The 12,256-nt window shown below is 47.1% G+C and overlaps 1 protein-coding gene across 1 annotated transcript in view; it reads left to right on the top strand.

Moving 5' to 3' along the window:
* NCKIPSD (NCK interacting protein with SH3 domain) overlaps positions 1 to 12,256 on the top strand; it is a 105,505-nt gene that overhangs the window by 67,483 nt on the left and 25,766 nt on the right. Inside the window, exon 7 of the mRNA XM_063426225.1 lies at positions 10,776 to 10,862. Coding sequence (XP_063282295.1) covers positions 10,776 to 10,862 — 87 coding nt within the window. The remainder of the gene's footprint in view (positions 1 to 10,775; positions 10,863 to 12,256) is intronic.

The raw sequence follows: 12,256 nt of genomic DNA, 5'->3' as shown, positions 1-12,256 counted from the left end.
AAAATTACAACTAAACACAAAGTCTGCAGAAATTTTTAAAAAGCCCTGGTTCTCAACAGTAAGAAAATTGAAAAAAAAACAGCCTGGTCACTAAGGGGTTAAAAAAACTATTATTTATTTTATTATTTATATAGCGCCAGCAAATTCTGTAGCACTGTACAATGGGTGGACTAACAGACACGTAATTGTAACCAGACAAATGGACGCACAGGAACAGAGGGGGTTGAGGGCTCTGCTCAATGAGTTTACATGCCTAGAGGGAGTGGGGTATAGTGACACAAAGGGTATATGTAGGGGTAATGAAATAGGTTGCTAGAAAAGTATTCACTGAGAACTATTTTTGACAGTTGCAGGAGAGGAGTCATTGGGGGGAGGGCGGGGGGACGACGACGACGACGACCCAGTAACCGTTTAGATCAGGCATCCACAAACTCCGGCCCTCTAGATGTTGCTGAACTACAACTCCCATAATCCTATGAATGAAATAGGCTGAGAATCATGGGAGTTGTAGTTCAGCAACATCTGGAGGGCCGCAGTTTGGGGAAGCCTGGTTGAAATTATAGTGTGTTTTCAAAGATTTTTTGAACGAGTGGAGACTGGGTGAAATTCTGACGGAGAAGGGAAGGGAGTTCCATAGAAAAGGTGCAGCCCTGGAGAAGACTTGGAGGTGAGCATCAGATGTGAGAGGATAGACATAAGTCTTCAGCAGAGCGCAGGCTTTTTAGGGACGATAGGTAGGTTGGAGCAGCATTATGTAGGGACTTGTAAACAATTACCAGAATCTTAAATTGAGCCCCATATCTAACGGGAAGCCAATGTAGGGACTGACAGAGGAGGGAGGTGTGAGCTGACAAGAAAATTACCCTTGCCGCCGCATTCATTATAGATTGCAGCTGTGCAATCTGGGAACACGCAAGACCACTGATAAGGGGATTGTAGTAGTCAAGGCGAGAGAGAACAACGGCTTCTGGTGTTAAATAGGAGCGGATCTGAGATGTTTTTGAGATGGAAGCGGCAGGATTTGGCGATCGACTAGACATGAGGGGTGAAAGAGAGGTTAGAGTGAAAGAGAACACCTAGGCAGTGATCTGCTTGTAATCTGCATAAAAATGATAATGGAAGCCAAAGGTGCTGATGAGTTTACCAAGGGAGGCAGTGTAGATGGAGAACTGTAGGGGACCAAGGACAGTACCTTGGGGAACGCCAACAGAGAGAGGTTGGGGAGATATATGATGTATATGAGGGCACTTAAGCAGAAAGAGCTAAATAAACATAGAAACATAGAATGTGACGACAGATAAGCACCATTCGGCACATCTTGTCTGCCCAATTTTCTAAATACTTTCATTAGTCCCTGACCTTATCTTATAGTTAGGATAGCCTTATGCCTATCCCACGCATGCTTAAACTCCTTTACTGTGTTAACCTCTACCACTTCGGCTGAAAGGCTATTCCATGCATCCACTACCCTCTCAGTAAAGTAATACTTCCTGATATTATTTTTAAACCTTTGCCCCTCTAATTTAAGACTATGTCCTCTTGTTGTGGTAGTTTTTCTTCTTTTAAATATAGTCTCCTCCTTTACTGTGTTGATTCCCTTTATGTATTTAAATGTTTCTATCATATCCCCCCTGTCTCGTCTTTCCTCCAAGCTATACATGCTCACTGTTTAGTAGACACGCCCCTACTCGCGGTATAGCGAGTAGGGGCATTAGGGAGATTTTAATCTCCCTTATGCTATTATGGGGGTCATATTGACCCCATAGAGTGAGTGGGGACCTGGGGGGCTTATGAAGTGGCGGGGAGCACTGCTCCGTGCCGCTTCTATCTTTACATATTACAAGGAGGGAGCTGCAAGCCGGTAGCTCCCTCCTTGTAATAAACTGAACGAACAAACGAACACTGATACTCAGTGTTAGTTTGTTAGTCTGATTTTTCTATTCATTCATTTGTCTGTCTGATGAATGAATGAATAGATGAAATTCCCGTTCGCATGTCCAGGTGTTTCACTGGGCATGTGCGGGAATCTCACAGGCTATCTAGTGTGGGCAGATGACATGTCCCACAGGGACTTCACCTACCCACACAAAGATGGCGGCGCCCTGAATATAGATCGGGGCAGAAAATAAAGATTAATAAATAGGTAATATGGGGGCTTAGGGGCATTTGGGGGTGACTAGGGGGTCAATTTGCCAGGCATCACTACAGACGGCGTGCGTGATTGAGCAGTGAGGAGCAGGAAGGCTGAGCTCCATCGCTGCATCCACCTTCCTCTCCTCAGGCCGGGTAAATGTTAGCAGAGTAGGCACCTGCAATGTGGGGGAAAGCAGGTGCCTGTTCTGCTTGGAACACTAAGCATGTACATGAGGCTCGCCGAGCCGCAAAGATGTCCATTGTGGGCCGTGAGTTTGAAATGCTTGATGTACAGGATTTTCAAAAGAACAAAGGTCCTCTTTTTAAAGGAATACTATAGTGTCTGGAATTCAAACATGTATTCCTGACGGTATTGTTTTGAAACTAGAGTTTAGGTGACTCACCCCCTCTACCCTGTTAAAAAGGTAACCTACTCACTTTATTTCCAGCGCTGTGCAGGTCTCCTTTTAGCTTGCACTGCCCCCACTCCGCCTTCTTGGCTTAGATTATTAAGGTTGATCTTATCCAATCCATTGCTTTCCAATAGGAGGCATGGAAAAATGCCAGACTGTGCCAATTAGCATCTCTTCATAGAGGCGCATTAAACGAATTCAGCGTATCCATGGAGAACCTCTAGTGACTGCCCGAGTGACTGCTACTCTAGGTGTTCCTAGGCAGGAATGTAAACACTATTTCATAAAAATATAATACAAGTGCAAACAAATCTGTAATATAGAAGTGGAGCACTGTGTACATAAAATTATTTCTTACCCTCTTGCCAATAAGAGGTAGGAACAGCAATACAGGAAAAGATACAAATACAAAATAGTGTAAACAGTTGCAACCCAGAAATATAACTAAAATAATGTGGTATACTCTCTGTGACGGACTGCCTGGCACTCCGACAGAGTACTTCCGTCAATCGATGCTCCAAGCACTCCACCAGACACCATAAGCACTGCAGACCCCACGTCCAGCGATGAAGCTGCTCCGGGGTCTCTCCGTCCTTCACCCACCCTGGACCCAAGATCAGGATCCAGCTTCCAGTGGGCAGACCTCTCCTACTCCAGAGAGCGTAGCAGGAACAAGCTCTTACAAGAGCTTATACTCAGGAGATTGTGATTATAGCAATTCCCAAGAGTGTAGTTATCCCATCCCCCAAACATTAGCCAAGACTTCATAAAGGGGTAAAGTAAGTCTGTTTAATGCAAGCCAGCACTTACAATTTATACAGTTTTCCCATCCCCTGATAGCCCCGATCTGGGTGAACAACATATCCAAAAATCACCCAAATTGGTTCAGGAATTTCCTGGAAGTCTTATTTTTGCCCCACTGTGCACATGGTCCTATGCCCAAAACGGTTCCATATACTCGACGACAAAAGTCTGCTGGACAATTTCAGATGGCCGCCGCCACATGTTTGAATCTGTTCCAGTTAAAAGTCCAAGGGGCAGAAACAGTACTTTTGAACATGGGTTTTCACAGGGCCCATAGTCCCAGGCAGTGGTGTATCCTGGTTTTGTGCTGCCCTAGGCAGGACAAAACTCAGGCGCCCGCCACCCCCACCCAACCTTTCCCCCCGCCCCGCATTCTAAATACACACACACACACATTCACTGACAGATACGCATACACTAGCTAACAGAAATACACACACACTAACAGACACACTCACACTCACTAACAGACACACACTCACTCACTAGCAGACACAAACTAGCAGACACACACACTCACTAACACACACACACACACTCACTAACATACACACACACACTCACAGGCAAACACACACTAACAGACACACACAGTCAGACACACACACACAGTCAGACACACACACACAGTCAGACACACACACACAGTCAGACACACACACACAGTCAGACACACACACACAGTCAGACACACACACACAGTCAGACACACACACACAGTCAGACACACACACACAGTCAGACACACACACAGTCAGACACACACACAGTCAGACACACACACACACAGTCAGACACACACACACACAGTCAGACACACACACACACAGTCAGACACACACACACACAGTCAGACACACACACACACAGTCAGACACACACACACACAGTCAGACACACACACACACAGTCAGACACACACACACACAGTCAGACACACACACACAGTCAGACACACACACACACAGTCAGACACACACACACACAGTCAGACACACACACACACAGTCAGACACACACACACACAGTCAGACACACACACACAGTCAGACACACACACACACAGTCAGACACACACACACACAGTCAGACACACACACACACAGTCAGACACACACACACACAGTCAGACACACACACACACAGTCAGACACACACACACACAGTCAGACACACACACACACAGTCAGACACACACACACAGTCAGACACACACACACAGTCAGACACACACACACAGTCAGACACACACACACAGTCAGACACACACACACAGTCAGACACACACACACAGTCAGACACACACACACAGTCAGACACACACACACAGTCAGACACACACACACACAGTCACTCTGCGGCTGGCGAGGGAGCTGAGCAGACAGCTCAGGGGAAGTGCTCCCTCGCCGGCAGCCCGCCCGCCAGCCAGTGCCGCCCGATCGCCCAGCAGCCACTGGACCACCAGGGAGTTAGAGTCAGACACACACACACAGTCAGACACACACACACGCAGTCAGACACACACACACGCAGTCAGACACACACACACAGTCAGACACACACACAGTCAGACACACACACACACAGTCAGACACACACAGTCAGACACACACACACACAGTCAGACACACACACACACAGTCAGACACACACACACACAGTCAGACACACACACACACAGTCAGACACACACACACACACAGTCAGACACACACACACACACAGTCAGACACACACACACACACAGTCAGACACACACACACACAGTCAGACACACACACACACAGTCAGACAGACACACACACACACAGTCAGACACACACACACACAGTCAGACACACAGTCAGACACACAGTCAGACACACAGTCAGACACACAGTCAGACACACAGTCAGACACACAGTCAGACACACAGTCAGACACACAGTCAGACACACAGTCAGACACACAGTCAGACACACAGTCAGACACACAGTCAGACACACAGTCAGACACACAGTCAGACACACAGTCAGACACACAGTCAGACACACAGTCAGACACACAGTCAGACACACAGTCAGACACACAGTCAGACACACAGTCAGACACACAGTCAGACACACAGTCAGACACACAGTCAGACACACAGTCAGACACACAGTCAGACACACAGTCAGACACACAGTCAGACACACAGTCAGACACACAGTCAGACACACAGTCAGACACACAGTCAGACACACAGTCAGACACACAGTCAGACACACAGTCAGACACACAGTCAGACACACAGTCAGACACACAGTCAGACACACAGTCAGACACACAGTCAGACACACAGTCAGACACACAGTCAGACACACAGTCAGACACACAGTCAGACACACAGTCAGACACACAGTCAGACACACAGTCAGACACACAGTCAGACACACAGTCAGACACACAGTCAGACACACAGTCAGACACACAGTCAGACACACAGTCAGACACACAGTCAGACACACAGTCAGACACACAGTCAGACACACAGTCAGACACACAGTCAGACACACAGTCAGACACACAGTCAGACACACAGTCAGACACACAGTCAGACACACAGTCAGACACACAGTCAGACACACAGTCAGACACACAGTCAGACACACAGTCACCCACCCACATTAACACATTTTTTTTAAATTTATTTTTAACACTTTTTTTTCTAATTTAACCCCCCACTCCCCCCTCCCCCCAGCCTCCTTACCTTTGGGAATGCTGGGGAGGGGGGGTCTCTCTAACTCCCTGGTGGTCCAGTGGCTGCTGGGCGATCGGGCGGCACTGGCTGGCGGGAGAGTGAGGCTGGGAGCCGGAATATGACGTCATATTCCGGCTCCGCCTCCCAGCCTCACTCTGCGGCTGGCGAGGGAGCTGAGCAGACAGCTCAGGGGAAGTGCTCCCTCGCCGGCCGCCCGCCCGCCAGGCAGTGCCGCCCGCCCGCCAGGCAGTGCCGCCCGATCGCCCAGCAGCCCGTCGGCATGTCTGTTAGCCGCAAGGCTAACAAGACATTTGCCTTGGGCATTTGGGGGCGGCTTTTTTTGCCGCCCCCTGGAAAATGCCGCCCAAGGCAAATGCCTTGTTTGCCTCGCGGCTAATACGTCCCTGGTCCCAGGTTAGGAGCAGGGCCGGATTAAGAGCCCAGTGGGCCTGGTGCTGATAATTATGAAGGGCCTAATTACAAAATCTTATTGACCAAAAACACTAAAACAGTCCTACCTCCTAAGCGTCATGTATCTGATGGAGATGATGCTGTAGGGAAACTCATAGGATGCAACTATGAGAAAACACATACCCTTTGCTAATCTCATGCTTTCATCTTTCAAGTAAACCCATACCCCCTAACAGCAGTGTCCAGTAAAGCAGGAAGTCTATGGATGCGGAAAAAGGGTGGGCTACTGACACAAATCACATAACCAGAACGTCCGAAAGGGCGAACATACACAAAAAGGGGAAATGTCTGTGTCCCTATGTCTCCCAGTCCCTTAGTGTTTGTGTCCTCATGTCTCCCAGTGTCCCCATGTCACTAGGGGACATTGAGAGACATTGGGACACTGGGAGACATGGGGACACAGATACTAGGGAACACTGGGAGACCTGGGAAATCTGAGACTCTTGGGGACACTGGGTGACAGACACGAGGGGACACAGGGAGACATGGGGCACTGAAATACTGTGATATATAGGGGACACTGGAGACTTGATAAAAACCTGGGTACAGGTCAAAATGTTGTGGTGTCCAATAAACCTGCTTAAAGCTATCACAGTGAGTGCCTGAGATTTTTTTCTTTTATACTAGGGGACACTGAGACACTACGGGCACAGAGACACTACGGGCACAGAGACACTATGGGCACTGAGAGACATGGGGCACTGAGACACTGATACATAGGGGACACTGATACATAGGGGACATTGGAGACTTGATAAAGACCTGGGTACAGGTCGAAACGTTGCGGTGTCCAATAAACCTGCCTAAATCTATCACATTGAGTGCCTGAGATTTTTTCTTTTATACTAGGGGACACTGAGACACTAGGAGACATGGGGACACAGAGACATTGGGAGACTAGGGGACTTTGGGAGTCTAGGGAACACTGAGACACTAGGGACACTGGCACACTACAGACACTGAGAGACACCAGGGACACATGGCGATACTGAGATACTAGGGACACTGGCTGGGAGACATGGGAACACTGCCATGTCTCCTATGTCTCAGTCGCCCAGTGTCCCCATGTCTCCCTGTGTCTCCATGCCTCTCAGTGTCCCCATGTCGCCCAGTGTCCCCTAGTGTTTGTATCCCCATGTCTCCCAGTGTCCCTTAGAGTCTGTGTCCTCATGTCTCCATGTGTCCTGATGTCACTAGGACACTAGGGGACACTTAGAGACATGGGGACACTGGGAGACATGGGGACACTGAGACACTAGGGACAGTGGCTGGGAGACATGGGGACACAGACTAGGGGCCACTGGGAGACATGGGGCCACTGTGTCCCTAGTGTCTCAGGGTCATGGGCATCCGAATGGGGGGGTAAAGGGGGTACTTGGCCCCCCCCCGGATTTTTCAGCTTGTGCTGCTATTTTTCGTTTTAGTGTGAGAATACAGTGCAATACCAGCGCTGTGAATGGAGAAAGGCAGGAAGCTACAGCTTATCCCTGCCTCTCTCTCATGACTGAAACCGCAGGGGAGCAGCACAGAGGCAGCCTACAGAGCAGGTAAGTGAGGGATGGGGGGTGGGGGAGACCGCATAGAGGAAGGTAAAGTAGAAGGAGCAGAAAGGTTCTGCAAGGGGCAGGAGGGGCCAGCAAGGAATAGAAAGGGGCAGCAAGAAGCAGGAAGGGGTCGAAAGGTTTTCAAGGAACAGGAGGGTAAAGTAGAAGGAGCAGCAAGGAGCAGGAGGGGTCAGCAAGGATCAGAAAGGGTCTGCAAGAGGCAGGAGGGGTCAGCAAGGAATAGGAAGGGGCAGCAGGAAGGGGTAGGGACGGTCTGCAAGGAGTAGGAAGGGTCTGCAAGGAGCAAGAGGGGTCAGCAAGGAGTAGGAAGAGGCAGCAAGGAGTAGGAAGAGGCAGCAAGGAGCAGGAAGGGGCAGCAAGGAGCAGGAAGGGACAGCAAGGAGCAGGAAGGGACAGCAAGGAGCAGGAAGGGACAGCAAGGAGCAGGAAGGGACAGCAAGGAGCAGGAAGGGGCAGCAAGGAGCAGGAAGGGGCAGCAAGGAGCAGGAAGAGGCAGCAAGGAGTAGGAAGAGGGAGCAGGGAGGGTCTGCAAGGAGCAGGAAGGGGCAGCAAGGAGCAGGAAGGGGCAGGAAGAATCAGAAGGAACAGAAAGGATCAGCAAGGGGCTGCAAGAAGCTGGAAGGGGCAGAAAGAAGCAGGAAGGGCAGTAAGAAGCAGGAAGGGTATGCAAGAAGCAGGAAGGGCCATCAAGAAGCAGGAAGGGCCATCAAGAAGCAGGAAGGGCCATCAAGGAGCAGAAAGGGATCAGAAAGAGAGCAGAAGGGCACAAAATAAGCAGAAAGTAGCAGAAAGGTAAAGGAGCAGAAGGAGCCTCAGAAGGCAAAGAAGACTGTGTCAAATGAAGGAGAAGAAAATGAGATTGGAGCACTTCATTCTGGACACCACATCATTAGGCGTTGGTACCTGGGCCTGGCAGGGAAACTTTGGACCTTCTCATCTCCCCAGGTAAAAACAAACAATATCAGTGTTAATGTGTTCACTTTTATTTACTGAGTGTCAGGAAACACAGAGGGACGCTGGGTAGGGGTGCCGCTGATTGGCTACATGGGTCAGCTAGCACTCTAAGCCAATCAGCAGCTCCCCATTCATAAAAAACGTAAAACATTTTTATGAATCGGGAACTAGCGATTGGCTTAGAGGGTCAGCTGACCACTCTAGCCAATCTGCAGCACCCATGCCTGACGTCAATCTGCACTTCCTGACACTCTGTTTCAGAAGTTGAATACCACTGAGCGACCTGGAGATCTGGAGCTGAAGGAAGCCTTTGGGGGTAAACCATTTGAGAGCGGTTTAACCCCTTCAAAGAAAGAGCACCCAGGGGCCTCCTTGCATCACATCATTTTCATTTAGATAAAGTTGTTATGGTGACCAGAATGTTCCTGTAATTTGATGAAAGGAACACTATAGTGTAAGGAATACAAACATATATTCCTGACACCATAGTTGTGAAAACGCTATTCACCCTGGCTTTATGTGAAAATGACTATGCTCCTTCCCTTTCATGACACTGTCAAAAAGGGGCCAAGCATGGATGTCATTGCAATTATGTCCCCCCTCCCCCCCGGAAAAATTCCTGTGGACGTCCATGCTCAGGGTCCCCATGTTACCCAGTGTCCCAATGTCTCAGCGTCCCCATGTCTCGGAGCTGCTGTCTGGACTCTCTGTGCAGAACTGGTCCCCGCGGATCAGTGAGTAGAGAGATGCAGGGAGGGAGATGCCGTAACTTCTTATCACTGCCTCTCTCCACACAAACAGCGACCCCTACTGGCCGGCGCTGGTATTGCAGAATAAACTATGTTTATACTGAGACAGACATTTGTATTGCCGGTATTACTGCAATACCGGCACCGGCTAGGCAGCCTCAAATACCTGAGAAATACTTCTGAGAAATACCTGGCAACCCTAAGAGTAGTGTGTAAAAAAAAAAAAAAAAATGTAAAAAAAAAAAATTTTTTTTTTTTTTTTTTTTAAAACCAATGGGCCTATTCCATGGGCCTGGGCCTGGAGCTGCAGCTCCATCAGCCCCTATGTTAATCCGGCCCTGGTTAGGAGGCTGGTACACAGGCCCCTCTAAAAACCAGTGGCGAAGTTGCTTTCGTCACACTCTCACTCACATTGAATAGAGCCAATCAAAATATGCTCCTGTGGCGCGGTGGGACCTTTCAAGGTAGCACCCCACTTTTCTTTTTACGTTTCATTTGAATGTATGGCTTGTAGTACAAAATAGTATTAAAAAAAACATTTGCAATTCAGCATTGAGTGGCCAAGTTCACAAATAGGGGCTGGATAGGCCTAACCCACTTTTTTCTTCAAAGTCAAAAGTAAATGAAAGCTTTCAAGTTTGATGAAAACAAACTTAAATGTAGGCCCTATTCCAATTTGTAAGTAACATAAGACCATAAGAAAAATATGTTTATTTTACAGAAATGTCTTCGAGAAGGCACTTGCTCTGTTAGTGTAGTTTTACTAATGAGGTAACGTTGTGGCTTTTTGGGGCTGGTTTCATCTTTAATCATGTGTGTCATTCTACAAAGCCTCTTTCTAAAGGGGTGTCAAGACATTGACCAGCAAAATAAAGAAACAAAATTAAAGTCTGTATCACCATTTTTGAAGTAATATGAAAGCGCCTTCACCAAGTCTGAAAACTGTTTGTATGTTTGCGTTCAGACAGATGCAGACCCAGAAGTGTGCAAGAAGATGTGCAAGAGGAACCAGTTTGAGTCCATTTTGTCCCTCGTGGCTTATTATCAAATGGTAAGTGTTGTTTCAAAGCTTTTCTGGCACTGAATACTGCAGATGTATTAACGTGTAGTATGCAATCAAGGAGAGCATCTGCAATCTCCCCAAAAAGAGCAGAGCCCGCTGGCATCCTGCCATCTTTTCAGTGTTCAACATCTTGTGCAAAATCTTTTGTGTTTTCTTCTATTAACGTGTAAGTGTTTGCTGATTAATGCGATTTCTTTTGTTATCCCCAAGAAGAGCTCATGTTCATGGTTCTCGTGAGAACCATACATTTTCCCATTTGTATTTCATGAGACGTGAGCCCCACTTTGGGAATTTCAGTATTTACAGACATATCCATATCAGTCTAGTTTGTACTGCAGTTTACCCGAGTAATATCAATGCCAAATAAATTGTGGATTGCAATGAACACACTGCTCGCTTTCATATAGCTGTCACTGAGATAACATTTTATAGGAAAGCTCTGTAGGGACAGTAAAAACAGTAAATAGTCTTGTGTAATAGTTCATTAGTATTAGTTTTCCAGTAGTGCAGATTAATCGTCAATACAAAATTTAAATTTAGCTCACTTAATGGTAAGAGTACATAGTGTGCACAGTGCGACTGGTAACTTGTATAAAATGTGCCCATTTCTATTGAATAGATTTCTATTGAAATCTGCGCTATTTGTCCAAAAAAAAGACACACATCGCTGAAGTGCTTTGTTTTTGAAATGTTCATTTCAATGGAAGCTTGAAGCCTCTCTGTAACTCTCTATCAAAAAATTTATTTTATTTTATTTTATTTTGTAAAGAGCAATTGTACATACAATGTAGTTCAGCTTTACAAAATCGAGGAGTGTACAAGTAAGAAGGTAGTACATACATATGTTAGGTACATTTTACCCAAAACAGAATAAGTAACATGGTGGTGTCAGGATCAAGGTGACTCGTAGTTCTTCCATCAGACATGTCTGCTATAGGAGCATGTATCATGTATAGTCTATTACAATGCAAAGCACCAATATGGCAACACAAAGAAGTATAGGAAATAAACGGTTGTGAGAAAACGGGTGAGTGGAGGCAACTTCCCGAAACACATGGGTTCCAAATGTAATATCCCTTGCGGATGGATCAGCACTCGTAAACATTGGAGAGGTTCTGGTGTCTAGCGTGAGGTGTAGAATTGAGAACAGTAAGGAAACGTGCCTCGAGATTGTGGTGTTTGTAGATATCTGAATATTATTTTTTAAAACACATATATATTTGTGTGTGTGTGTGTATATATATATATATATATATATATATATATATATATATATTCTGGCACCCTACCTTAAAGGATCACTATAGTGTCAGGGAAACAAAGTGGTTTTCCTGACACTATAGTGCCCTGAGGGTGCCCCCACCCTCAGCATCCCCCTCCCG

This window comes from Pelobates fuscus, chromosome 7 (genome assembly GCF_036172605.1).
Source record: "Pelobates fuscus isolate aPelFus1 chromosome 7, aPelFus1.pri, whole genome shotgun sequence".
NCBI lineage: Eukaryota > Metazoa > Chordata > Amphibia > Anura > Pelobatidae > Pelobates > Pelobates fuscus.
The sequence above is the reverse complement of the archived record's forward strand: the minus strand, read 5'-3'. Positions and strand labels throughout refer to the sequence as shown.